Source organism: Myodes glareolus, chromosome 11 (assembly GCF_982192425.1).
Source record: "Myodes glareolus chromosome 11, mMyoGla1.1, whole genome shotgun sequence".
NCBI classification, from domain to species: domain Eukaryota; kingdom Metazoa; phylum Chordata; class Mammalia; order Rodentia; family Cricetidae; genus Myodes; species Myodes glareolus.
Genome location: NC_142036.1, coordinates 89,757,169 through 89,785,003, shown reverse-complemented (window position 1 = coordinate 89,785,003; position 27,835 = coordinate 89,757,169). Strand labels below are relative to the sequence as shown.

Genomic DNA, 27,835 nt, shown 5'->3' with positions numbered 1-27,835 from the left:
TTCAGCCACTAGCAAGTTTTAGGTGGCCAGAGATATACAAGACTCTGGGGGAAAAAAGCTTGGAGAAATTGTCTACTTAGGGTCCAAAACATACCAGTTGAGTGTTAGCACAAGGACTCAATTATAAATCATGATTCCAGAGTGAGCAGTTTGAAAGCCTTCTTTGTAGGTGATTTTACAACTAAAAAAACTAGTACATATAAGGAAAATTAAATTTGTCTCATTAATGACTTAACCATACTTACTTCGAATAGCGAACCATTGGGGCACAGATTTTCACCAGCTGTCCAGAATGAAACATTTCTATTGGGTCTTTTTTTCTTTCTTGACATATTGTGATTGGTATGGAGTCACTCCTCATGTATACAACTTAGTTTTAAACCTGAAAGACAGTTTGCAAAGAGAATATGTATTTCACTACATAAAATCCCATTATTGGGATCACAGAGCTCTGTTGTATGGTTGGGTGCTTGCTTAGCATGTGGCAGACTCTGGGTTTAATTCTCAGTGTTGGAAAAACAGAAAACTATTATTCTAGCAACTTCAATCATCAATATTTTTCATGAGGCTTGCAGACTTGGAGGATCTTGCCAGATTCTGCCTCAACTTATAGGATGAATAAATCGGGAATACTGAACATGGTAGTTTTAGAGAAATAAGATATGAAAAACCTCTGTTTTCTCTCTAGTGTGTATCATGTTATGATTTTGCTTGTTACTTTTTTGCTTGGTTTTTGAAACAGGGTTTTGCTGTACAGCTCTGGTTAGCTTTGAATTGATAATTCTCTTGCCTCAGCCTCGGGGGTATTGCAACTGCACTAGTATGCCTCCATGTCCAGCCTCATATTTTTCATTTTATCCATTTTATTTTCTTGATAAACCAAGGAATCTGATTTGAATTCCCATACAATACTGTGTATAATGGACAATCTGAAATATTTCATTCAGGAAAGTTAGGTGGTATCAACAGAACATTTGTATTGTAAAATAAATCCTGATATTTTGGGGCTGGAGAGATGGCTTCATGGTTAAAAGCAGGGACTGTTCCTGCAGAGGACCTGAGTTCAGTTCCTAGTACTCAGGATGGGAGGATCACAACTACTTCTATTTCCAGCTTCTGGGATCCAACACCTCTGGTCTCTGAGGGAACTTGTACTCACATGCATATACCTACTACAGATACATACACACACACATACAATTAAAAAAATAAAAATTCTTGATACTTTTATTCCTTATTATTGGTGAATCAGAAGGCACACAAAACTTTATTTTAAAAATTTAAATGTGTTAACAATGAAGATTTCAGTTATCATCAAATAAGTGCATCATTGTTAACTCTTATTCCCCAAGTGAAAGGGATAAATTATTTATATTCCATGTTGTACTTAAAATTATAATTTCATAGTATGTGTTGCTTTTTGTATTTTTTGCCTATGTAATCTAGTCAGATAAAAGCTATCCCTATAAAATGCTAATTACTCAAAATTCAGTCTTTAACCTTCAGTAGTAAGCTAAAAAACACGGTCAGTATAGTAAAGGGTGTCGTAGCTTGCAAGAAATCTTTGGAAGAACAATCAAGTAACAGAGGAAAGGGAGAGTAAATAAGCTGCATCAGAGATGGTCATAGTGCTGAGAAAAACTCGGAGTTACAGTAAAACACTAAGAAAACTTTATTTCAAAGGAAAGACAAGTCTTAAACATCACAGAAAAGGTAAATACTATGAGCTGGTGAGTTGCCATGATGTTATTACTGATTTTGTTTTTACTCATTCTTGTGGTCCGACTAAATTGTTAAAAAAAATCTCTCAACCTAGTTCAGAAAACATCACTAGTTTTGACAAAATATGTATCACAAAAAGTAATTAAGGCAATATAAAATATTCATCAGTCAGGGGAAACACAGTATTTAAAACTTTATTTTGATCCTTTATAAGCCACTTACAGAGACCAATTAAACGGCTCTCTGGGCTTATGGGATGAAGGTATTAATATTTTGTTTTAAAGTTCTCCAAAGTCTGCAGTCACGCTTGAGAGTACCAGAATAATTCTGCTTAAACTGGATAGTAACAGGCACAATAGTGTGCTCAAATATGCTTGTACACCTAGAATTTCTTTTAGTTCTATTTGTAAATTCGTACTGGTATGTACAGTGGAGGTTTTAACTTTTATTGAATGGTAGTATGCACTGACTAAAATCCTTTAGTGTAAAAATACAAAATTCTGTAATTCAGATAAAGCTATTCGTCGTTGATGATTATAAACAAACTAGTTTTGTATAATATGAATACTGAACTCTAATGTGAATCTGGGCACGCTGCCTCTGGCAGCCGATCAATCCCATTTGTATCACAAGTTAATCACATAAGGGGAAATCTGAGGCGAGGTTAAGGGAATGCTAAATGCAGTTCAGTTCGAGACCCGCTCACCTAAGTAGTAACGAATACTTCAACGTTTGGATTTCTAAGATATTTAGGGTAGCGCTTAGCAACGATTCTTCCCCAGCATATCCCGCCTGCTATGCGGGCTTGGCACAGGTAGGACTTGGCAGCGCTAGCTCCCACGTGCTGGGCGAGGAGGGCCGCGAAGCGCCCGGAGCCTTCTTCCCTACGCCAGAGGCCCGCGTTCTCCGGCCAATACTTGCGTTGGAGGTAGGAGCGGTGGCCACGTCTCCGGGAGCCTAAGAGAAGGCCCGCGCGGCAGCCTTTCTATCCTTCAGTGCGGGCACTTCAGGTCCTGGCTGCCACACACTCTCCCAGCGTCAGCCAGGCGGGGGCGCCTTGATTCTGCGTCATCGGGAGGGCGGGTCTGTCGCAGACGTCATCAACCCGGCACTTGCCAACATGGAAGGTGGAGATCGAGTCTTCTCCGTGACAGGCCGTGGGTCTGCAGGTTCCGCGGCAGTGGCGGCGACCGTGCGGGAGCTCCTGCAGGACGGTAAGGCGTCGAGCGGGGCCGGGGTTTGGGCCTGGGTCGCTGTGCCGTGCGCGGAGGCTGAGGACCCCATCGGTCGCTTCGCACAAAGTTTTCGGGTCTGGACGTGGCCACTCCCCTACGCCCGGCCCCCTGTCGTCAGGTATCGTCCTGGTCCACGCGTTTCCCCCGGGATGTGCACCTCTCTTCCCGTAGGTGTCTGGGGGACACTTGGTATTAATTGCTGGGACTTGAGCTCTGTCCTGACGTGCCCAGGGCTTCTCTCAAGTTCGGGGACCCTGCACGCCATGGTCCGGGCTGATAGCTCCTGTCTTCGCCCAGAACTGAAAACCCACCTAGGTGACAAGCCGCCACTTAAGGAAAGGGGTGGATGGGGACGTGAAAAGGGGAGTTAAAGACACCTGCGTTAAATTTTTGGGCCATGCAGTGGCCTCTTACAGTGTGTTATCCACGCATATCGAATACCAAAGTCACATTTATTGGTAGTTTGGAGAGAAATTATCCCAAGAAAGTTAACTATATAACTTTCTATGACTATTGTAGTAGTCTTGAAAAACTCAGTTGTATTAATGCTCAAATCTGAGAGACAGAGCAAAATTCAGTTTGCAAAAGTTATTAAACCCCCTTTCACTCCCATTCTATCACGTATATTAAAAGCATTTGCATTAATCACTTTAATTCCTTGGTGTCAGGATCATCCCCACCCAACCTACCCCCCACCTTTTTTTTTATGAGACCCAGTTTTTCTATCAAGCCCTACTGTTCTGGTGATCTACTCTCTGTGTAGATCAGTCTGGACTTGGACTCACAGAGATATGCCTGCCTCTGCTTTCCTAGTGCAAGAGATCAAAGGCATAGGCTACCACAAAAGCCCTCTTTTTATATCCCACAGTACTGCATACAGTCGGTTCAATTTTTCTTTTTACTTGAACACTACTCTAAGTGTGGCTTATAAATTTTCAAAATAAAGTTTTCAATTGTTGTGTTTCCCCTGACTGTTGAATATTTAAGTTGCCTTAATTGTCTTTTCGTAATACATATCTTGAAAAAATTAGTGATTTCTTGAACTAGGTTGTAGTAGATCTTTTAGAGTTTCTCCCTGTGTCACCTTATCTTTACATCTTAATTGAAATTCAGATTTAACCAAGTTTCGAACTCCTTAGATACACATAAAGTTGCCATTCTCAAATACTTACCATGTAGTACTATAAAGGCAGCTCCTATAATAGTGTTGGAAGAGTACAGTATGATTGTGTACACAGCCAAACAGCAATACAGAGGATGATAGCAAGGGGTTAGGGTTTGGTTCGGGAGTGTAAATAATGCTTTTCCTGAACTGCCCCAGTTTATATTCCTTGATAACACATTCTAAACAATGAATATATGTTTCACTAGGGCACATTTCTGGAAGAGTAATTAGGTTTTGGATAGTAAATAGTTGATATGCATACTATATTTTCCTACTTACAAAAATTCTATATCATGCTTCACAGTGATTATTTAAATCTACATTACTCTTAAAAAATTTCTTCTTTCAAACCCCTGGAACTTGTCAGATGTGAATTTTATTTTTTAATTGCTGTTCAGACCTTGAGCTTAACCACTACTTAAAATCATACTTGCTTTCTTTTTTCCTTCTTCAGTTTTAGGTAAAGCAGTGTAAAGTCCGTGCTTTCTCTTATGAACAGCCCATCCTGTCTAGAGCCCAGACACTTCCATTCTGTAACCTTAAAGTTATGTTGCTAATATCTTCAGTGGTTCCTGGGAGATAGATCAGAACTTTTGGGTTTTATCCCATTTAAGTTTGTTTGTTTGTTTATTTTTGTTTTTTTTGAGACAGGGTTTTGCTGTAGTTTTGGAGCCTGTCCTGGAACTAGCTCTTGTAGACCAGGCTGGCCTCGAACTCACAGAGATCCACCTGCCTCTGCCTCCCAAGTGCTGGGGTTAAAGGCGTGTGCCACCACCGCCCAGCCATTATTTTCTTTTATTTTTGGTTGTGAGCTAGGTTTTAACAGCTGAACCATCTATCTCCTTCAGTACTTTCTTTATGCAACTTCCCAGGTTTTGGTGTCTTCCTGGGTTTTAAGCCCTGCATTTTCTGTTTTTGTATATTTTTTTCCTTCTTATTCTAAAATTTGTTTCTAAATCATCCAGTCTCTGTTTTGGTCAATCTTTCAGGAACTAGAATACGCAGGGAAGTGAGAACTTCAATCGAGGAATTACCTCCATTTGCGTGGCGTATGGGTATATATACTTGTGGGACTTCTCTTTCTTTCCATCTTTCTTTCTTTCCTTGTTTCTTTCTTTCTTTCTTTCTTTCTTTCTTTCTTTCTTTTATTCTTTTTTTTTAAACATAATTCCTTTATAGATTCTTTGGGAATTTCACATCATGTACCTTAATTCTGCTCACCTCCTGGTCACTCCATATCCTCCCCTCTCCCCTGTAGTAACCCCCAAAGAAAATTAAAAATATCAAGCCAAAGTTAAAAAAGCAAGCAAACAAATAAAAACAAAACAAAACAAAAAAACTCTTCCCCCCTCCATTTTCCCTGCCTTTCTAACTCCTCTTCATTCATTCTGATATAGTATTGAGAGCTGTGATTTTTTTGTCCAGTCAGTTCTAATAGCAGATGTTCATTGCAATGAGCCAGTGGTCTGATTCAAGGCCTCTGACTTCTGATACATCATCATTGGATTCTCAATGAAATTCCTTTTGAATATTGATATGGGATTCCCCTCTATATGCTGTGAGTATCATTGGTTAATAAAGAATCTTCTTTGGGTTTATTGCAGTGCAGAATAGGACAAGGAGGGCATTCCAAGCAGATAGAGGAGGAGAGAGTAGGCAGAGTCAAGGAGAAGCCATGTAGCTGCTGCAGGAGACTGATGCCAGATAGAACTTTACCTTTAGGCCACAACCACATGGCAATACACAGATTAATAGAAATGGGTTAATTTAAGATATAATAGCTAGCTAGAAATTCACTAAAGTCACTGACCAAGCAGTGTTGCAGCTAGATCTGCATGTCGCTGTTGACCCAGGTGGTAGTGTAGGCCACTCAGATGGACATGTTCCTATTGGCAGCATGGCCCTAGGACACTAACATGACCCCAGACCTGGGGCATCCCCATGGCCTTCAATAGCAATAGGAGCTGCAGACATTAACACAGACCCTGGCTGCTATAGGGCCACAGATCCAGACATGACCTTTGGCAGTAGCCTGGGCCTGGATGACACCATGGCCCTGGGTGGCAACACAGGCCACCCAGATCTGTGTGGCCCTGGCTGCAGCATAGCCCCCAGACTCCAACAAGACCACAGGTTGAGACATTTTCTTAATTGCTAGTTGATGCAGTAGGGTCTAGCTTACTCTTGCTGGTGCCATCTCTAGACACATGAACATTAAATAAGAAAGGTAGCTGATAAAGCATGGGGAAGCAAGTCATTAATCAATGGTCCTTTATGGTTTCTGCTTCAGTTCCTGCCTTGAGGTGCTTGCTTTGAGTTACTACCTTTGCTTTTCTTGATTATGGACTGTTATTTGTAAACTAAAATAAACCCTTTCCTCTACAAGGATCACTGTTTTATCACAACAGAAAAGCAAAGTAAGACAAGTTATCTTTACTTCTCTTCTAAATTAAAGAACTATATTTTAACCTCCTACTAATATTCCTGTCTTGATAGTAAACAACATATTAACAAATAGTACATATTCTATGAAAACATTAAGCAAAGTAAATGTCTTCCTATTCTTGAATCTTTTTTCTAATTGTCAGTGTTGCTACTTACTATTGGTAGTTAACTACCAATAGTATTCAGATAAAGAATATTCCACTAATTAAAGAAACTTGGGAATTATTTTTGGTTTCTTCTACCTAATCACCATATCATCTTATCAAGTTCTACCCATTGTCACGTTCAAGCTTTTGCCAAATATGACAGTTGCCTGACATTCTTATATGACACACATTTATTTGTATCTTATGTCACTTGGGCTGTTAACACAGTGCTGTGCTTTTTTGACCTCTCTGATTCTACTCCACAGGAAGATAAATTAGTAAACTAGCTTTCTTGGAAAATAAGAAAAGGCCTGGTTTCATTGGTATTTGTGTATTTCATGGTATAAATACCCCTATCCGAACTGGTTTAAAGCCTACATATAATACTATCTGGCTCAAAGAACTCCTGAAAATGTCATAGTTTGTAGGAGGTGGGGGGGGGGCTTGTACATCCTAGGCACATGGCTAGCTTAGACCTGAAATAATCACACAGGAACTGTATTAATTAAATCACTTTTGGCCCATTAGCTCCAGCTTCTTATTGGCTAACTCTTATATTAATTTAGCCCATTTCTATTAATCTGTATATCGCCACATGGCAGTGACTTACCAGGAAAGATTCGGCATGTCTGTCTCTGGCGGCTCCATGGTGTCTCTCTCTTTTTCCGCCTCTCTTCCTCCCAGCATTCATTTGTCATCCCCGCCTACCTAAATTCTGCCCTATCAACTAGGCCAAGGCAGTTTCTTTATTCTTTAACCAATGAAAGCAACACATAGACAGAAGGACCTCCTACACCAATAGTTAGCTACTAAAAACTAGTAGATACTAACTCAAGCATACTGCTGTGTAACAAATCCCGTTTTAGTTATTCTGTGTTCCTTTAAGAATTGTTGTAGAATACAAAACTGGCAGTGCTCTTGTTAGGCTTTAGAACCATCGGTAGCACATAAATTGACTGTTTTGCACATCTTGCAAGCATTTTATCAAACTGCCCTCCAGCCTTCCTTTGAAACTTCATCTTTTCTTTGTATTTTCTGCCTAATACATAATTCTGTCATCGATTTTCACTAAACTTATTCTTACCCTTGTCAAAGCATGTCCTTTTGACTTTTACTGTGATAAACTTTCTGTGTGGAATGACTGAATTTGTCTGGTAGGGTTCTTAATTCTGAGGAAAACTTGGCAAACTAGAAGAAAATAAAACTTTTAGAATTAGGGTGAAAGTAGTCATATTCTATTAGTTCAGTTTGAGAGTAATTAGACTTTGAGAATAGTTAAGACTGTTTTGCTCTTTGCACAATGATGACATATAGACATATAGATGACATATAGATTAATTCTCTGATACCTGACATTGTCTGGCCATGTTCAGTCCTTAGAGATGTGGTAGTAAACAGAATAGCTTCCCTTGAGGGAGTGTGTATTGTAATGGATATAGACCAATAAAATACAGGTGAATCACAAGGAAGGAAAACACTGAATAAAAGATTAAAATCACAACTATCAACTTTAATCTTTATTCCAAGAAAGTGAGATTATTGCTAGGAACAGTGCTTCAGGAAAACTGACCACTGAAAGTATTTGTTGCTTCAGATATCTTTAGATCAGCGCATAAATACTGTTATAAAAGCTGAATCTAAATTATGAATATAAATAGGCAAATACAAACTTATAGGTAGTATTGAAATTTAAGACTTAAAGGTAAAATAAATGAATATAAAAATTACATTCAGATAGTTTGGAAAAAGAAATCATGGTGTGTGTGTGTGTGTGTGTGTGTGTGTGTGTGTGTGTGTGTATGTGTATATATAAAATCTATAAACCCATACTTGAAAAACCAAAAAGCAAAGCAAAACAACAACAACAAAAAAGAAAGAGCAGCGTGGTTTAGACCCTGGGACTCAGCATCTTTACTTTCTGTATTTGAATCTCAGATAGTAACATTGGATAAATTGCACCTGTGAAGTGGAGAAAAATGATGTTTTCCCACATATCAGTATAGGTGGAGACTGCTCGTTCATTTCCCGGCTGCCAAGACCTGAAATAATCACACAGAAACTATATTAATTAAAACACTGCTTGGCCAATCACCTAGGCATATTGAATTAACCCATTTCTATTATTTTATATCTTACCATGTGGCTCTTGGTTTACCAGTAAGGTTCCCGGGCATCTGTCTTCATCAGCTTCATGGCATCTCTCTGACTCCACCTACTCTCTTACCTCGCCTGTCTATATTGTACCCTGCTATAGGCCCAAAGTAGCTTCTTTATTAGCAAATGGTAATACAACACATTCACAGCATACAGAGGGGAATCCCATATCACATCAGGGGACTGAAGGAGTAAGGACTTGGATTTAGATCAGCACTTAGAACATACGTATTCTCTCATGAGTAGTATCTTTTCTGTCTGCTGCAGCCTGCTTCAATTCCTCATTGTTCTAGGTAGTGTCTGCAACAGTTCCTCATGCATAGAGGGTCTTAAAACATGCTAATTATAATTATAATTGGTCTATTGCTTGATAGCTGTTGATAAGTTTTCCTTTGTTTTTTCCTAGACTGTTATAGTGATTTTGTAAAGGAAGACTTTGATGTCAAAGCTTATACTTCTCAGTCTGTTCATCAGGCTGTAATTGCTGAGCAGCTAGCAAAGCTTGCCCAGGGGATCAGTCAGCTGGACAGAGAGCTGCATCTGCAGGTAACGTCAGTCTTCTGGTCAGAGAGGTTATTCAACAGAAGTGATGTTTATCCCTTTGTCCTCTCATCTTTGTTAAAGCCAAATGGTAACTTCCCAGTATCACTCTAATTACATTTTTGTGATATTTTCTGTAAACTACTTTTTATTAGTTGAAAACAAATTAACCTACCATTCTTGAATCATTTGCTTTTTCTATTATCTGAAGAATTGTTATTATTATTATTATTATTTTACAGTAAGTGTTTTGGGCAAAATAGACACCTTTGATAATGATAACAGAAAATGAAATGGAATTTTAGAAGTAGAGCAGTTTGAATAAGTAATATTGGAATGTCTCACAGGAAGTGTTTATATCTTCTTAAGTACAAAGTGTAACATTTGCTGAAATTATAGAAACTTAGTGAATGTTGTGATATGGTGAAGCACATATAAGCAATAGGAGATAGGTCCCAAGCTTAGGTGTGTAGTCACTGTTGATTTTCTTACCACATCATTTATTTTGAGTTTTTTTTTAAATAGTCTTTTAATGACTAAGAAGATATTTCTGTAGATAAATGTAAATGTTCCTTCTATAATTGTTAACTTTTGTCGGATTGTTCTATGGTCTACTTCTTGGTTTGTTTGTTTTGTAGCCCTGGGGATTGAACACAGGGACTTGCACGTGCCAGACAGGCACTTTACCAACTGAGTTATGGTCCCAGGACTCAAAATCCTTACATTACTTTTTGTCTGAGTAGTTATTGAAGAAATACTTAGATGGATGAATAAGTTTGTGAATAAATGAACAGTTTACTGGGAAATCTAAATCTGTCATATCATTAAATGAGGCATACCCATTTAACTTTGTTTTTGAGTTTGTTCATTAATGAAAAGAACAGCTTAAAAGGATTATGATGACTTGTAAGGTCACTTCAACTTTAAAATTCTGATTGCATGTTTAGAATACAAATATCAAATATTTAGAAGACACTTAATACTGCTTTGCGTTAGGCTATGGAATACAGAAATGAGAACACATTTCCTGGTTCTCTAAGGACTCCAAAGATTAGTGACAGATACAGACAGAAATAACTGTTAAGTGAAGCCTGTTTTACATAGAACGATACAAAGTGTTTTACAGGAGCAGAGGAGAATATCCTTAAACTCTGCATAGAGTTTTATAGTATGAATTCTAATTGGTCTTAATAAATATAACCTGGAGTCATATATGGGTGAAAGCTGAAGGATCAGGGAAGCAGTGCAGCCACCACTAGAGACCTTTTTACCTCTACCAGTGTCCTCAGACTGCGTCCTCAGACTGCAGTGAGCTCAAACACTTGTCTCTTCCCACTTTACATTCCTCTCTCCGCCCAGCCATATCACTCCTGTCTCCGGCTCTCTAGTCTGGGATTAAAGGTGTGTGATCTCAAGTTCATACATTTGTATGAACACTGCTTCTCTTTTAGACAGATTCAATCTCATGTAGCCCAGGGTGGCCTTGATGTAACAGAGATCTGTCTGACTCTGTCTCCAGTCCTGGGATTAAAGTCCCTGAGTCTAGTATGAGAGCTGAACCTACTACAATTTTTTTTTCTTCAGAAACAAAATTTAGATCATGCTAGCCAAATAAAATACTGCAATTAAAATAATTAAAGCATCAATCACATGATTAAAGTTCTAAGTATTAGTATGTATCTGTCACAGCTTAACACACAGACTAGAATTGACTGTAGGTATTGAAAGTAGAAAGGTACCCAGCAGATAGTTGTTTAGAGAGTTGGTGAGCAGAAGGGGTTGAACTGAAGGAAGTGTAGTTGTAGGGCAGAGTGATGCTAAATTAAGTCCAAGAATAAAGAAAAACTTGAATTTGAAATAATTCTTTAGAGGTAAAGCACAAGAAGGCATATCAACAGGGATTTTGTCATCTACTTACATAGTTAGGAAAGTGGAGATTTTGCCATGTCCCACGTTTGTATTTTTCCAAGATTCATATGTTGATTTTTTTTTTATCTGCTGGGTATTGAACCCAGGGCCTCATGCACAGTATACACATAGTTTTCCAAATAAGCTGCAACCCCATATATTTATATGTTCATATAAGCATTGTAGCTCAGATGGAAAGGTATCCTAGTAGTCGGAAGCTGAGGAATACCACAGAGTCACTGTAAGCATAACAGCTTACAGCCCTGCCCCAGGGAAAGGGTGTCCCAGTGCAAGAGTAACAACTCTTCTCCATCAGGGGAGGGTTTCCCCAGTGAGGAAGTTGTTACAGCTCTGCTCCTGAGAAGTGTTTCAGCTCTGCTCAGGCGCCTGGAGTATAACAAGTCTGTTTGCTAGGGGAAAGTTTCCCAGGGAAGGTGTTATGGCTCTACCCCGCTCCAGAGATATTTGTTACAAGCTCTGGAGAAAATGTCACACCACACAACAAACCTCATTCAAGAGATTTATTTGAAAGGAAGAATCCAGGAAGATTGCTGTCTTGGGTGAGAAACAGCAGCAAACCAAACTGAACAGGGTACAGACCTTATATAGGATTTCTTGGTGTGTTTGTCCTTTCCAGGGTGGCTTTGGATCTGTAGATTTTTGTAGCCTGATTCTGGGGCAAGCTCAGGGGTTGATAGGATTTCATGCTCAGGGATTGGTGGGATTCTGTGTTCAGGGACCTCAGAGATTGGTGGGATTCTGTACTGAGGAATTGGTGAAATTCTGCAGCCCAACTCTGGGGCAAGCTCAGGCATTGGTCCAACTTCAAGCCCTGGTCCTAGGATCAAGTCAGGATCATGGTATTTTTTCTTGGCCCAGGCCTCGGGTCTAGTCATGCAGGGCTTCTTTTTTCCTTGGCCTTTTTCACCTTGTAGTTCACATATCGAAACAATTCCCAATGTGATAATTTGGAGATGTGGGTTTTGGGGAGGTGATTAGTACCTTGCTAAACTGGCAGAGTCCCACAGGAGAGTGTTCACTTTTCTTTCATGTCAGGACACAGTAGCACCACAGATGATGGATGGATACTGGTTGCTTACACTTGATCTTGGACTTCAGTCTTCAGAACTATGATGATGAATCTCTTGTTTATTATCTGAGCTGTGATATAGTACTTTGTTGGTACCCCAAATTGTCTTGGTTCAGCTGACTTGTTCATACAGTCTAAAGAAGGGGAATGTGGATTAAGGAAAAAATAGATGAGAGACTGAAAATAGAGCTGGGAGGGCATTCCAGTGAATACTGAATACTGAATACTGAATCTGCCTCATGTTTATTTCTCATATTCTTTGTATACCCAATCCAGAAAGAAGGGGGGAAGGCAAAAGGCTTTATTTTATTTTTTCCACCCAGATACAAAGAACAAATAAAGTACCCTTCTTAGTACCCAAAACATAAAGTAACCATACCTAGGTCAAAACATCCTATTACCCAGGCAAGATGTACAGCAACTTCACCTTGGGCCAGACATTCTGTTGTGTGACCTTGAAGGAGTAATAATAGGCTCAAACTCTGATTATTGCAGGACAGGTAAGACAGCAACCTCAGCCAACAGATTGGTACACCAACCTGTGTTAGCTAAATCCATATAAAACCTGAATCCTAGACACTAAAAAACAAAGTTTAGCCATTTTTTTTTCCCAAATGTGCTCTGTTTGCTGACAGTGAGCAGGGCCGCCGCAGCTCCTTTAAGAGAGGTCTTCCTGATTCAGTGGTAGCAAAACAACAACAACAACAACAACAAAAAAACCCAAAAAACAAAAAGCCCTGTGCAGTTTCAAAACGGTGGCTTCCTGGTCTGTGCTGCCAACATGAACTCTGGCTCTTTCTGGAGGCCGAACACTTGAATGGGGTTTGTGGGCAGTGTGCTTCAAGTTACTTGGTGGCAACCTGGGCCAACTGTTACCAGAGTTGAGGTGGTGAACGTGGCTTCCACCCAGCAGTCTCAAAGGTGGTAAATGGACCTCTGCCATCTTGGACTGGGCAGAGTCAACAGGCAGGACCTGGAGTTGGTCCTAGTTATACCTGCTAAGCAATAAAAAAGGTGCTTCTGGTCAGAAAATAATTGCATACACATAATAAAGATAGATTCAGTTAAAAAAAAACCTCTAAATGGGTCACAGTGTTGGATAAATGTATGTAGGTTTGGGAGAGAAAAGAAAAGAATATAGACAGTTATAAAAAGATGTAAATGTTTCTTTTTTAAAAAGATAAAGTCTTTAAAGAGATAGATTACAAATAGTCATAAATTAAAATGAGCCACTTAAAGATAGAAAATATACAGAGAGTCTGGATTATGTATTTTCTTTGAATTTTTGACTGAATTAGCTAAGTACAGAGAGACATTTTATTGTACATACTGCTAAGCTAAATCAACATCTATACTTTAAAGGTATCTTGGCTTCAAAATTTGGGCCTAAGGATATGCTGCTTTGGAAAAGAGGTTCTGCCTTTGTTTCCACCAAGAATGAGTACCTGTTTATTTCTTCCGGACTAATGTGGTTTGATGAACCAAGACCCTCTGAAAGTTTGCCGTAAACACTTCTCCCCCAAATTACTTCACCCATCCAAAAGCAGGAAGCAGTTTGGAGAGAACTACACCCAAATTCCCAAATATTGTTTATAAATGTTTCTTTACATTTAAAGGGGGATATGCTATAGGGATGGAAACTTAGCATTGGTATGGATCATGGTTTAGTGATACAAATTTAAGATCAATTTTGTTTTATATATATATATATATATACACACACACACACACACACATAAATGTTCTTGATTAAGGTATAGTATTTGTATAGCTCATTTAAAAATGTAATGTATAATTAAGAAATATAGGTTAATAGATAGTCGTCTATACTAGTCAAGATGAAGTCATGTTAGGTTTTCTAGATATATAGAGATATAGTTCAGCTAGATAGGTATTCTTCAAATCTTTCAGAGACCTTTAGAATATGGCATTTAAATGTTTTAAAAACTTAGGATTTTTTATGACAATGAGACATATCTGCTCCTGGCAACACTAATTACTTCAAGAGGAAGATGGCATTGAAGAGGCTCCTTATGGAGTCTGTTTTCCATTTGGGCAAGAAACTGCTCTTGCTTGAACTGCTTGACTGGACTTGCAGAACCCACAGAGAAATGATGGCTGGACTTACATAAAGGTTAGACTTTCCTTTGTTGTTCCTATTTCATCAACGAGTCTGTGAGACTTTCTGTAGGACACAGAAGAAAGTGACTGGCAAACTGCCAATATAGGTGGCAGTCTTTGAAATTTCCTGCTTCATGGAAAAGTCTGCTGGATACTATGAACCTGTAGGCTGAAGATGGGAGCTCACAATGCTGCAGAAGAACTTTGGGTGACTGTCCAGGCAGCAAGATGTCTCTGTTAATTCTAGAGTTTTTGAAGTTGCTTACAATGCATTTCCTGTTTACTTTGGTATATCCTTCTGAAGTCTTTGATGGAGTTGAAGAAAATATAGTTGTAATTATAGTTTTCCTTAGTTATGATAAAAGATAAAGTAGATATAATTATTGTAACTGTAATTCTTGCTTGATACCTGTCATGTTATATGTAATCTTGCTATGTTAAAGTTAAAACCTTCCTTTTAATTTAGACAGAAAAGGAGAGGCGATATGCGAGGTGATGTATGCTGTGACTATGCTTTATTGCCGTTGGTTAATAAAGACACTGCTTTTGGCCAATGGCTTAACAGAGTAAAGCAAGGCTGAAAGAAGAGTAGGTGGAGTCAGGGAGATACCTTGTAGCTGCCAGAGGAGAAAGATGCGAGCTGCCAGCCAGAACCTTACCACAATACTCATTGTAAAATATAAAATAATAGAAATGGGTTAATTAAAGATATAAGAGAGGAGAGCGAGGTGGCGGGAGCAGCGGCCATGGCGGTGCCGGAGGATAGAGAATCAATCGTTGCAGCGTGTTGAAAAAATATTCGGAGACCATCCCATTCCACAGTATGAGGTGAATCCACGGACGACAGAAATTTTGTATCACCTTTCAGAACGCAACAGGGTCCGGGACAGGGACATCGCCTGGTAATAGAGGACTTAAAACAGAAAGCTAATGAGTACGAGTCAGAAACCAAACATCTTCAGGACTTTCTCATGGCGAGTGTGATTTGTTCCCCCTGCTCCTCTGTCTAACACTGGTTCCAGGTTTCTAAATGCATTGACAGTGCAGTAGCCTTGGAAACAAAGGATACTTCACTAGCAAGTTTTATTCCTACAGTGAATGATTTGACTTCTGACCTTTTTCATACCAAATCCAAAAGAGAAGAAATTAATCTTGAATTGGGAAAACTTGGGAAAAAACCTGACTGCAACATTAGTGTTAGAAAAATGTCTACGAGAAGATCTCAAGAAGGCAGAGCTGCATCTGTCTGCAGAGAGGACCAAAGTTGACAGTCATCTTCAGAACATGGGCTTCCTGAAACCAAAGGCAGCAGAGTTCAGGTTTGGAATCAAAGCTGCATAGGAGCAGCTCTTAGCCAGAGGCGTGGATATGTCTCTGTCCCATCGGTCACTAGTGTCACTTTCAGAGAAACTCATGGAACTAAAACAGCAGACTTTACCCCTGAAGAAGAAATTGGAGTCCTATTTAGATTTAATGCCGAATCCATCTCTTGCTCAAGTGAAAAATTGAAGAGGCAAAGAGAGAATTAGATGCCATCGAAGCTGAACTTACAAAGAAGGTAGACATGATGGAACTGTGACAGCCAAGTAGACATCTGTTTCCCAAGAAGTAAATGACTGTTCTTAGAGGACATAACAATATCCTTATTGATAAAATAACAGGTTTTAGTTATGCATTTAAATGTTTTGGGGCAGTTTTTATAGGAAAAAAATGTAAGAGATAGCTAGAAATATGCTTTAACTATTGGCCAAACAGTATTGCAATTAATACAAATTTCTGTGTGTTTATTGTAGGACTGGGTGGGACAGCAACCTCAGCCAACATATGACCCTATGTCAAGATGTAGCTGAGCCACGTCTATGGGCTCCCACACCAAATAGACTAAGGCAGAGATAACACTATGTTCTTTTGCTCTATATTGTGATTTATGCGTTCATCTCAAGCACACCTCATAACTTGCACATGTATGTGCATGTGTGTGTATGTATAGTATCTGTTTTCTTTATACATCAAGGGAGACCTTGGATTTACCCTGTAATGTTAAAGATAGTTAAGCAGAGCAAATGCTGATTTTTTTTTTTTATTCTTGATTTTTTAGGTTGTTGCAAGACATGAAGATTTATTGGCACAAGCAACTGGAATTGAGTCTTTGGAAGGTATATTTTCTTTATTTATTACGTTAGATGGAACTTGGTTAGGGACCCACAAACTTTTTTGAGCTGGAGGATTGGCTACAAGGTTTTATTGTCCATACAGACTCTGTTGTAGCTACTGAGCTTGACCAGAAAGTCTAAAGCAACCAACAGATAACGTGAAAATGGATAAGGTGGCAGTGTACTAGGAAAACTTAAAACCTCATTTACTGATCCTTGAGTTAAACCATCTAGGTTCAGATCACTGCTTGGGCAAGGTGGTTAACTTTGCTCTGCTGCAGTTTCCCTATTTGTAACAGATACACTGATGTGTACCTAAATGATGCCGTCTTAAGGATTAAATGATTGAGGAAAATGCCCAAAACAGGCTTGCATATATGAATATTCCTATAAGTCTTAGTGAATTAAAACAATAAAAATTGTATTGTTAGAATAGGTAATAGTGGAAGTAGGTGTGAAATTTTATGTGTTTTTCCTTTCTTTGACTTTCTTAATAGTGAAAATATAGTAGAATAATAACAGATCAGAGCTTTTTGTGTGATTCATGTTTGACTAATTCTTTTATGAATTTTTCATTTCTTCTTGATTTTATTCCATAAGTATGAAATGTTACTCTTATGTTTTTCGTTATTGCTTTCTGTCTCAGAGCTTCTGTTGCTGTGATAAAAGACCATGACCAAAAGTAATTTGGGGACTTAGGGTTTAGTTCAGCTTGCAACTTTCATTTCATGCTCTATTATGTGGAAAGTCAGGACAGGAACTCACGGCAGGCTCTGAATCAGAGGCCACGGAGGAGTGCTGTTCAGTTATTCAAATTTATTTCAGTTGTTGCATTTGTTCTCCATGGCTCACTTATTTTCTTTCTTATCCACCTCAGAACCACCCACCCAGGCATGGTACTACCCACTGTGGGCTGAGCTCTCCCACGTTATGCATTAATCAAGAAAATGCCCTTTCGAGTTCCTATAGGCAATCTGGATGGAGGCATTTTTTCCAGCTGAGGTTTTTCTTGCCAAATAACTGTAGCTTGTGTCAAATTGTGACCCTTGTCGTTTGATTACTGTTATTAACCACATCCAGAGAAAGTTAAATGATTTTCTTTTCTACTATGTTGATCAAATTGTTAAGGAAAAAGGGTTTTGTTTTCTATGATGCAATATCCTTGGTTTCATCTAATGGTATTTCTCATGGTGTCAAGGAAATGAGTTTACCTCAGAATCCCTGGTGTTCCAGTGTATATGGGGAAAGATCTTAACATTCTGGGGAAATGATAGTTTGATTGTTAACTTGAAAATCTGAAGAAGTTAGAGTTTCTAAGTATTGATAGCCCTAACTATTTTTTAATCTCTTACACTTTTTATGTGTTTCTAAGAACAATAATATTTTAATGGTAATTTTGAAAGCAATAATATAGTTTTCACTTGTGAAATGATGTAGTACATTGATTAGGTGAGTCATCATTAAGATGGAAAAAATTCTCATATCTTCATTTAATCTCTTATTTATTTATGTATTTTTAATTTAATTTGATTTTCTGAGACTGAATTTCCCTGTGTAGTTCTGTCTATCCTGGAACTCATTCTGTAGACCAGGCTGCCTTCTAATTCAGAGATTCTCCTGCTTCTGCCTACCAAGTACTGGGATTAAAGATGGGCACCACCACTGCCCAGCTCCTCTTACTATTTTTTTGAGTCAGTCTCACAGTTTAGTCCTGACTGGCTTGAAACTAATTGTGTAGATCCTGGTCACCTCAAACTTATAGAAATTCTTCTGCCTCTGCCTCTAGAGTGCTGGGATTAAAGGACTAGTTCCCCATCCTTGGCCTCATATCTTTTCTATCTGCAAATTCGTACAATGGGACAATGCTTGTCTTTCCCAGGATACTTTTTGTCCTTCTGGTTGTGATTCTTAGCCTTTAAAAGCTGAGCCATCTTTCCAGTCCCTTTCCCAGAGTACTTTTTAAGGGTTGCAACATTTAAAACACCATTGGGCTGAGTGGTAAATCAATGTTAAACAAACAGTGTCCCTAACATGTGTGAGGCCCTGGAAGACCAAGGCTTTGCGAAGTCATTATAAGCATATCTATCTATTCCTATATCTACATATATATGTATGTATTTGTATATTAGCATAGGGTATATTTCGAGAATACTTATTAGAATGTTATTTTGAGGTGCTGAAAAGTGTATTATACTTTGAAAATTTAATCATTAATTCTAACTTCTTCACATTTCTCCCTGGTATTTGAAAACACTTTGTAGGTTAGTTGGAGTTCATTCAGACTTTATTATTACTTTTTTTCTCCCAGGACAGGGTTTCTCTGTAGCTCTGGAGCCTGTCCTGGAGCTAGCTCTTGTAGACCAGGCTAGCCTCGAACTCACAGAGATCTTCCTGCCTCTGCCTCTCAAGTGCTGGGATTAAAGGCGTGCACCACCACCGCCCGGTTCAACCTATTTTAAAAAAGAATTTATTCCCATTTTTTCCCCACTGTTTATTTAGTCAATTAAGAAGCAATTGAGAACTTGTTTGATACCAGGTATTTGAGGAACAGACAAAACCACTGTCCTCACGAAGCAATGTTTCTTTCAGATGTTAAGGCCAGTTACAAGATAAACAATAGTAAATCAGACATTTTTAAGTCCTACGAAGAAAACTCATTAAGTTGAGGAAGGAGAGACACTCCTGTTTTAATAGTCAGAGAAGGCCTTCCTGAAAAGCTAACATTTTATGTTGACATCTGAAGGATAAGAAGGACCTGTCCTGTGGAGATCTGGAGAGAAATTGTTGAAAGCTTAGGGAATAGTCAATGGGATCAGAACTTAATTTGATGTATTTCAGGGTAAGAAGGAAGGCCAGAATGACTTTTGTGAATGAATGGGGTGAACGAGGGAGAGAATCACAGATGAATTTGCTGGAAAGGAATTTTTATTTCATTCTGAATGCAGGTATTAACTATTAGAGAGTTTGATATTCAGAGTATTCTAAGACAGGGTGAGTGTCATAAGTGATTTTTCCTGCTGGCTCTATGGGACAGCACTTGTAGAGTAGGTGATTGATTAGCATTCATCTTTGATTAGCATGGTGAATAGAGAGAACGGCTGCTGGGAGTAAAATTGAAGCAGAACTGAGAGGTTCATCGAGGGGGTTGAAAGCAGTGTGAGAAGCATCACCACAGTGATTACTTAGGTTTTGGTCTGCTAGACTGGATGTGACTTATTGAAATGGGACAAATTTACAGGATTTTCAATGTTGTGCAGCCCTCAGCGCTGTCTAGCTTTAAAATTTCTGCACCCTGCCAAATGGAAACCTATCAGCAGTAAGTCGTAACCTAGCTTCCTGTCAGGCTTCTGTCATGGGCCAGGTATTGGAGTGGGAGGCTAGAAGCAGGCTTTTATAACTGAATATAGACACTATATTGGTTGCCTGCATCAGGATGATGACAGAAAAACATTAATATTGTACTTATGTATATTTTTGTTTTTGATTATTTTGGTCCAGTATGAATCTTGTAAATTTATAAAGCCTATATGAGTTGTTATCTTTCCTAGGTGTTCTTCAGATGATGCAAACAAGAATTGGAGCTTTACAGGGAGCTGTTGATAGGTATTGTTGTTTACTTTATAAATATACAAGATGAATCTATTTCTAGCCATTAATATGTATACAGATGTAACTGTTTTTAAATTTACTTATTTGTGTATGCTTGTGTTTGAATGTGATATATATGTGTGCATGTGTCATATACATGTGTATGGATGTGTGTGTGTAGAGGTCAAAGGTAGATAGATGTTGGATATTTAGTGTCACTCTATACCTATACCTTTGAGACAGAGAGACACCCTCATTGAACTTGGAGTGAGTCTGGTGGCCAGCAAGTCCCAGCGATCCTCCTGTCTCCTTCCCTGATAGCATGGGGTTACAGGTTTGAACATAGCCATGCTCAGCTTTTTACATAGGTGCTGACGTCTGAACTCAGATTTTCATGTTTATTCAGCAAGCATACTTACCCACTGATCCATTTATCTAGTCCTCCATTGATACTTTGAAAATTATTTTATTCTCATTCTTTTCCCTTTTTTGGCCTTAGGATGAAATCAAAAATTGTTGAACCATATAATAAAATAGTAGCCCGTACTGCACAACTAGCAAGACTCCAGGTAGGTTCTCACATCTGGTTCTTTATCTTTATTCTTCATACTGTTTTATAAGTGGAAAAATTTGTTGTGCCTATGGTGTGTATGGGTGGCTATACTTGTGCATGAAGGGGTAGAGGCCAGAGTTTGATGGTAAGTGTCTCTCTATGACAGTTATTCTTTGATGGTTTAAGATGTGCATACAATGTATCTTGATTGTATTCACTCTTTACTCCCACTTTCCTTCTCTTCCTTAGACTTGCCCAACAGATATCACTTTCCCTTCCTTTTTAAAAATAGCTCAGAGTCCAACTTGTACAGCCTACATTCACAGGAGTGTGAAGCCATCCATTGGCCTCTTTTATGTTTTCAGGGACAGGCTGAAGTTCTGTGTCAGAATTACTGAAGAAAGCAGCTAGAGGATACTGTGCTCTGGCTTTAGAGAAGCACGCCTCTGTTCTTCCTTCAGGGAGACAGAGATCTCCACCTAGCAGGGGTACTGGAAGGAATGTGTAATGGTGGGACCTGTGCCACAGCAAAAGAGAAAAGTGAATCTTCGTCCCTTAGGCTGCCCATCCTTGTCTGGTACTGGGCAGTTGACATTGGACAAATGGCTGACAAGTTGGTCAGGATAGATAAGGCAGCTTCTGTATCCAGTAAGTATTCTTTCTTCTTCCCCTCTGGATCACTTGTTACTGAGGCTTCGCTAATATAATACTGTACTTACAGTGGAGCCTAGAGTGTTTGGGCCTTTGCAGTTCAAATGTGGATTCTCCCTCTTGGGAGACAATACCCAGAATTTTGTTATAATTGAATTGTTTCTAGCTGGTCCTTTCTGGGCCACTTAGAACAGTTCCTTTTCAATGTCCTACCTTTCAGCTATATATACATTGGTTGTGGTTCAGGTGGCATAATTCTCATGGGGTATATTTTCTGGAGTTTTGTGGGTTGCTGTGAGATAGTGGTTGAATTAAAGTAGTCCATAGTTGCTTTTTTTTCTCCAATCCTCTTTTTTCTTTTTTGCTTTCCCATTTGTTATTTTTTCTGCTGTTGTAATCTCAAAGGATTCCTATATTTAAAGGTGGTATTTGATGCCTCAGTTCAAGGTTTTGTAGCATTCGCTAAATATCTGAGGTAGCTTGTTTATGAAATTTATAGCTATTAAAGATTTTGTTCCCATCAATTTTGATTTGGTATTGTTGATTTTCGGAAGACCTTAATAGGTAGTTGGGAAAAATTTACAATACTCTTTTTTTTTATTTGACCCTGTGAGAGCTGAGAACTTATACTTAGACATCTTTTTCTGTTTTTAGCAAGTTAAGAGGTTTCTTTACTACCTCTATGAATAGGGTCCTTGGGGTTCCAACTGTGGTCTGTGTGGGGGCCATTTTTCCCCAGGTGTTTGGGCATCATGGATTAGGACATTGACTGCTTGCTCCCAGTTACTTCAGTAGCCTTTTGAAGAATCCACTTCATTTAATCAGAAGTGTTAATAAATCAATACTGAGCTGACTTCTTGTTAAGATGGGGACAGACATGAAGCTCACATGAAGGAATTCATCCTGGAATCCATTATGGTTTTATGAGAAGTCACTAAAACTGTCCTTAAACTGGACCATGTTCCTGTAAAGGGGGCATACATCCTGATATTGTCTATATGTCCATTCAGTATGTCCTGTAATGAGAACAGATTTCCTTGATTGGGGTTGTTTGACTGTTTCCTGACCTCATTCTCTTGAACTGAGGAATGGTCTTGTGAGATTGCCTAGATGTTTGGTCTGGAGGGCAGAGAGGAAAAGGTGTTTTCATTATGTGAAAATGGTCAGGAAAGAGAAGGAGGGGAGGGAAAGACTTTGGAGAGAGCAAGTGAGAGTTGTCTGTTGGTCAAGAGACAGTGGGTGGCCCCATAGGGTTGCCTGTCCTTCTAGTAGGTATGTCAGAGGCGCAGAAAGTTTGCCGACAGGGATTTGATTGAAAATGGGAATCATTCAGTATATATGAGTCAAGTTCTATAGGTGTAGACAGGGTTTAAAGACTATAGTCACACAGACTGAGAAGCAGCCACTTACTTTCAAATTTGGATATAAAAGCCTGGATATAGGGGATTTCTCACTACTCTCCATTTAGAGTACAGATTGAGATGGAGTTTAACAGTTTAAAGACCCATTTCTTTAGTGTTCTTGGTCTCTTAATTTATACTGAGATGGGGCAATAGTACAAAGGAAAATCAGCTTTCTTCTTAGACCTCTATAAATTAAATTGTTCCTAGTTATCAGCTGGGTGCCCAAGTAGAAGGTCTTTTGTAAAGCTGGGAGTATTTCCCTTAAATAAGAAACAGTAAAGGAAGTATCTTGTGGACCAGAAGGAGGAGAAGAGATTCACACTTCAGAGTGTGGACGCAGTCCATATAGAGACAATCCTGGGATGCCTAGGAGGGAGTGATGATAGACACTGATAGAGATAAATTTCAGGTCACCATCAATAAGTAACGAAAGTAGTTAAAGATGATTGAAAAGTTTGATATGAAACCAAGCCTAAATAATGCCTATGCTTAGTCTTAGCTTAGGAACTTTGTCTTAGAAATGTGTTACCTTTTAATTTGTTCTGTGTTGTTGGGGCCTCTTCATGAGCTTACTTATGTTGTTAATCATTATTATTCTGATTACTTTATTTATATTTTAAACATTGAGAAAACTGATGTCCCTGCGTAATCTGTTCTTAATTGAGCTTCAAGTTAGTTTAAATATATGTGGGGTAGGGAAGTGGTGGTATGAAAGAAAATGGCTCCTATAGAAAGTGTGGTCTTGTTGGAGGAAGTGGTCACTGTGAGCAGGCTTTGAGGTCTCAGATGCTCAAGTCATACCCAGTGTGGCAGTTACTTCCTGTTGCCTACGGTTCCAAATGTGGAGCTCACAGCTCCTTCTCTAGCACCGTGTCCTGCATGCTATCATGCTTCCCACTATGGTGATAATGGGCTGAATCACTGAGCTGTAAGCCGGATCATTTAAATGTTTTCCTTTAAAAGAGTTGTCATGGTCTTGGTATCTCTTCACAGCAATAGAAACCCTCACTGAGACAGAAAGCAAGAAGAAAATAGCCATGAAGGATGTTTTTGCCTTGAACATAAAATTCCTGTGATTTTGTCTCCAATTAGAATAAAGTACCTTTTTATATCTTTCTCCCCTGCCCCAACTTCCATTCCAGTCTCTTCCCACAAAACCTTTTCTTTCCTAAAGTAGAAGATTCTGGGTTCATTTATATACATGAATACATCAGTTGAATGTAATTATCACCCCAAGGACTATCTCTATTTTCTTAATTCATTTTAGTAATATTGTTTGCTTATGAATTACTTCAGTCTTTTCAGAATAAGTTTGGAGAGATTATAATCTTTTACAAAGAACATTTAAATTTTAAAGTCAGTGAAAATTCAAGTTTTATAGATTTCAACACCTAAACATTTTTAAAATTAATTCCACGCTTTAAATATATAATAGGGTTTACTGATATAATTCATAAATTCTTCATACATTTAAGAATTACTTTTGAACTATTTATCATTTCAACTTTAAACTTTTAAAGCCATATGTTTAGCTTTAAAGTCTAACTTTTAATCTTAAAAATATATAAGAAAAATTGAGAAGGTCTGTAACAAAGGATATCATTTCTGAAACTTTTTTGGTGTGTGTGTGTGTGTGTGTGTTTGTGCACGCAAGTGTGTGTGCAAGTGTATATGTGTGCATGTAGAAGCCAGAGGTTTATGTTAATCACTTTTTATTCTATTTTTTAAATAATTTGTTTTTAATTGAGCTATACATTTTTCTCTACTCCCCTTCCTTCCTCCCTCCCTTTTCGCCTTCTACTCCCTCCCCCCTAGGAGAGCTTGTCTTTTTCTGCTTCTTATTTTGATTTATGTATGCCTCTCTTTGGGTCTTCTTTGTTGTCTAGGTTCTCTGGGGTTGTGAACTGTAGGCTGGTTATTCTTTGTTTTATGTCTAAAAACCACTTATGAGTGATTACATATTATATTTGTCTTTTTGGGTCTGGGTTGCCTCACTCAGTATGTTTTTTTCTAGATCTGTCCATGTGCCTGCAAATTTCAAGATGTCATTATTTTTTTACTGCTGAGTAGTACTCCATTGTGTAAATGTACACTTTCATCCCCCATTCTTTGGTTGAGGGGCATTTAGGTTATTTCCAGGTTCTAGCTATTATGAATAATGCTGTTATAAACATAGTTGAGCAAATGTCTTCGTGCTATGATTGAGCATCCTTTGGATATATGCCCAAGAATGATATTGCTGGGTCTTGAGGTAGATTGATTCCTTAGTTTTTGATAAATCGCCATACTGATTTCCAAAGTGGATGTACAAGCTTGCACTTCTACCAGCAATGGGAGAGTGTTCTCCTTACTCCACATTCTCTCCAGCATAAGTTGTCACCAGTGTTTTTGATCTTGGCCATTCTGACAGGTGTAAGATGGAATCTCAGAGTTGTTTTGATTTTCATCTCTCTGATAGCTAAGGATGTTGGGCATTTCCTTAAGTGTCTTTTGGTCATTTGAAATTTCTCTGTTGAGAGTTCTCTGTTTAGGTCTGTACCCCATTTTTAAAATTGGATTGTTTGTTCTTTTGATGTCTAGTTTCTTGAGTTCTTTGTATAATTTGGATATTAGTCCTCTGTCAGATGTGGTGTTGGTGAAGATCTTTTCCCATTCTGTAGGCTGCCATTTTGTTTTGCTTTGTTCACTGTGTCCTTTGCTTTACAGAAGCTTCTCAGTGTCAGGAGGTCCCATTCATTAATTGTTGCTCTCAGTGTCTGCTACTGGAGTTATATTTAGGAAGCGGTTTCCTGTGCCAGTGTGTTCAAGGGTACTTTTCCACTTTCTCTTCTATTAGGTTCAGTGTGGCTGGCTTTATGTGGAGGTCTTTGATCCATTTGGACTTGAGTTTTGTGCATGGTGGTAGATATGGATCTGTTTGTAGTCTTCTACATGTCAGTATTCAGTTATGCCTGGATCATCTGTTGAATATGCTTTCTTCTTTCCATTTTATATTTTTAGCTTTTTTTTTTTGTTAAAAATCACGTGTTTATAGGTGTGTAGGTTAATGTCAGGGTCTTTGATTTGATACCATTGCTCTTCTTGTCTGTTTTTTTTGCTAGTACCAAACTGTTTTCATTACTGTAGATGGTGATGCCTCCAGAAGTTCCTTTATTGTCCAGGGTTGTTTTGGCTGTCCTGGGCCTTTTGTTTTTGTATAACGAAGTTGAGTATTGTTCTTTCAAGGTCTGTGAAGAATTTTGCTGGGAATTTTAAAAATACTTATTTATTTTTATCATATCCATTTTTATTATATAGGCTTTGTATGTACTTTTTGTGTTATAATACTTGGTTTAGTTCTTTTTCCTTTTAGTTGGTATTATCAAATTATTTTGTTTACAGTTTTTTTTGGGGGAAGGTACAATCTCACATAGTAACCTGAAGCTTACGATATAGCTGAGGATGACCTTTAACTCCTCTGGCCTCCACTTCTCGTGTGCTGCCATGCCTAGTTTTATACATTGTTGGGAATTAAACCCTGGGCCTTGTATATTCTAGGTCTACCAATTGCATTATATCTTGAACATAATTTTATCTTCATTTTTTATAGAGTATAAATCTATCTTACTGATTTTATAATTATCCTCCGAGCAAGTGAGTGTATCAAGAAGGAAATGAAGAAGTAATAGCATAGAAATGCCAAGCTCTGTAAACAATCTAATAACATATGGAGTGATTAGTATAGGAAAACCATGAAAAACCCATGCTGGTGTAAGAGATTTGGTGCTAGTTTATGGCTTACTTTTTGTTGTTTATTTTTGAGACTATAAACAACATTTCTTACTTCTCTTTCCTCCCTCCATCCCCTCCATATATCCCTCACCACTCTCCTTCAAATTGATGGCCCCTTTTTTTCATTGTTTATTACATTCATATATGTGTTTTCATATACCTATCTATTCCTAGCTATAACCTCTTGCATTCATATACTGTTACTATATGTATGTTTTGAGGACTGACCAAGTGGTGTGCTCTTCTCCAGGGAAGACCACCTTTCCTGCTCCCAGCCTTCCTCAGTTGCCTGGAGTTCTTTGTGTAGAGCTGAGGCCTTCTGGACTTTTCCACATCTAGTTTGACCCGTTCATTTATATCATTCTTATTTGGCTCACATTTGAGCAGTCATGTTGGTAAGACTTTATTGGCACAGCTTCTGATGTTATGAGACACAGTCCCACAACAGATTCCCTGATCCACTGGCTCCTATGGTCTTTTTGCCTCATCAACTACAATGTTCTCTGAGCCTTAGATACCATAGTGTTTTGTAAATGTGTCCATTTGTGACTGGGTTTACAACTTTACATTTTGATTGGTTGTAGTTTTCTGTAGTCATGTCCATCTGTTGAAAAAAGAAGTTTCCTTTATGATGGGTGAAAACTAAACTTCCACGTGTTTATATGGTGTGGTAGCTTGAATGTAATTGACCCTTGTAAACTCATAAGGAGTGGCACTATAAGGAGGTGGTTTTGTTGAAGTAGATATGGCCTTGTTGGAGGAAGTGTGTCTCTATGGGGGCAGGTACTGACCGAGGTTTTCTGTCCCGCCTGGTGCTGCAGCCGTTAAGTCCCAAATAATCACACAGAGGTCTACATTAGTTATAAACTGATTGGCCCATTAGTTCAGACTTCTTATTAACTAATTCTTATAACTTACATTAGCCCGTAATTCTTATCTGAATTAGCCATGTGGCTTGGTACCTTTTTCAGCAAGGTATCACATCTTGCTATCTTGCTTTCTCTGCGGCTGGACTATGCCCACATTCCCAAAAAATGGACTATGGATGACTGCCTTTGTTTAGAATGTTGGTTACAAGTTGTTATGGATAATGGTCAGTAGAAAAGCTAAACAAGGGAGATTTGATTCAGAGTTCTTGTTTTGAAAAAAAGGGGGGGAGTGCTGTGGGACAATGGTCTTTTATCTGATTG

The 27,835-nt window shown here is 38.5% G+C and overlaps 2 protein-coding genes and 1 pseudogene across 3 annotated transcripts in view; 2 read left to right on the top strand and 1 right to left on the bottom strand.

The window, feature by feature from the left end:
- Positions 1-2,789, bottom strand: part of LOC125387938 (tRNA-dihydrouridine(20a/20b) synthase [NAD(P)+]-like) — a 54,525-nt gene extending 51,736 nt beyond the window's left edge. The window contains exons 1-2 of one of the 2 annotated variants that reach the window (XM_048415788.3): positions 2,429-2,789; positions 246-382 (exon numbers count right to left, since the gene is read on the bottom strand). In XM_048415788.3, coding sequence (XP_048271745.2) covers positions 246-361 — 116 coding nt within the window. In that variant the 5' untranslated portion in view covers positions 362-382; positions 2,429-2,789. The remainder of the gene's footprint in view (positions 1-245; positions 383-2,428) is intronic. The other variant, XM_085697763.2, reaches the window with a different exon arrangement.
- Positions 2,779-27,835, top strand: part of Cog5 (component of oligomeric golgi complex 5) — a 266,865-nt gene continuing 241,808 nt past the window's right edge. The window contains exons 1-5 of the mRNA XM_048415841.3: positions 2,779-2,936; positions 9,274-9,413; positions 16,625-16,682; positions 20,228-20,282; positions 20,767-20,836. Of these exons, the coding sequence (XP_048271798.2) occupies positions 2,843-2,936; positions 9,274-9,413; positions 16,625-16,682; positions 20,228-20,282; positions 20,767-20,836 (417 nt within the window). The 5' untranslated portion in view covers positions 2,779-2,842. The remainder of the gene's footprint in view (positions 2,937-9,273; positions 9,414-16,624; positions 16,683-20,227; positions 20,283-20,766; positions 20,837-27,835) is intronic.
- Positions 15,273-16,179, top strand: LOC125387981 (HAUS augmin-like complex subunit 1 pseudogene; annotated as a pseudogene).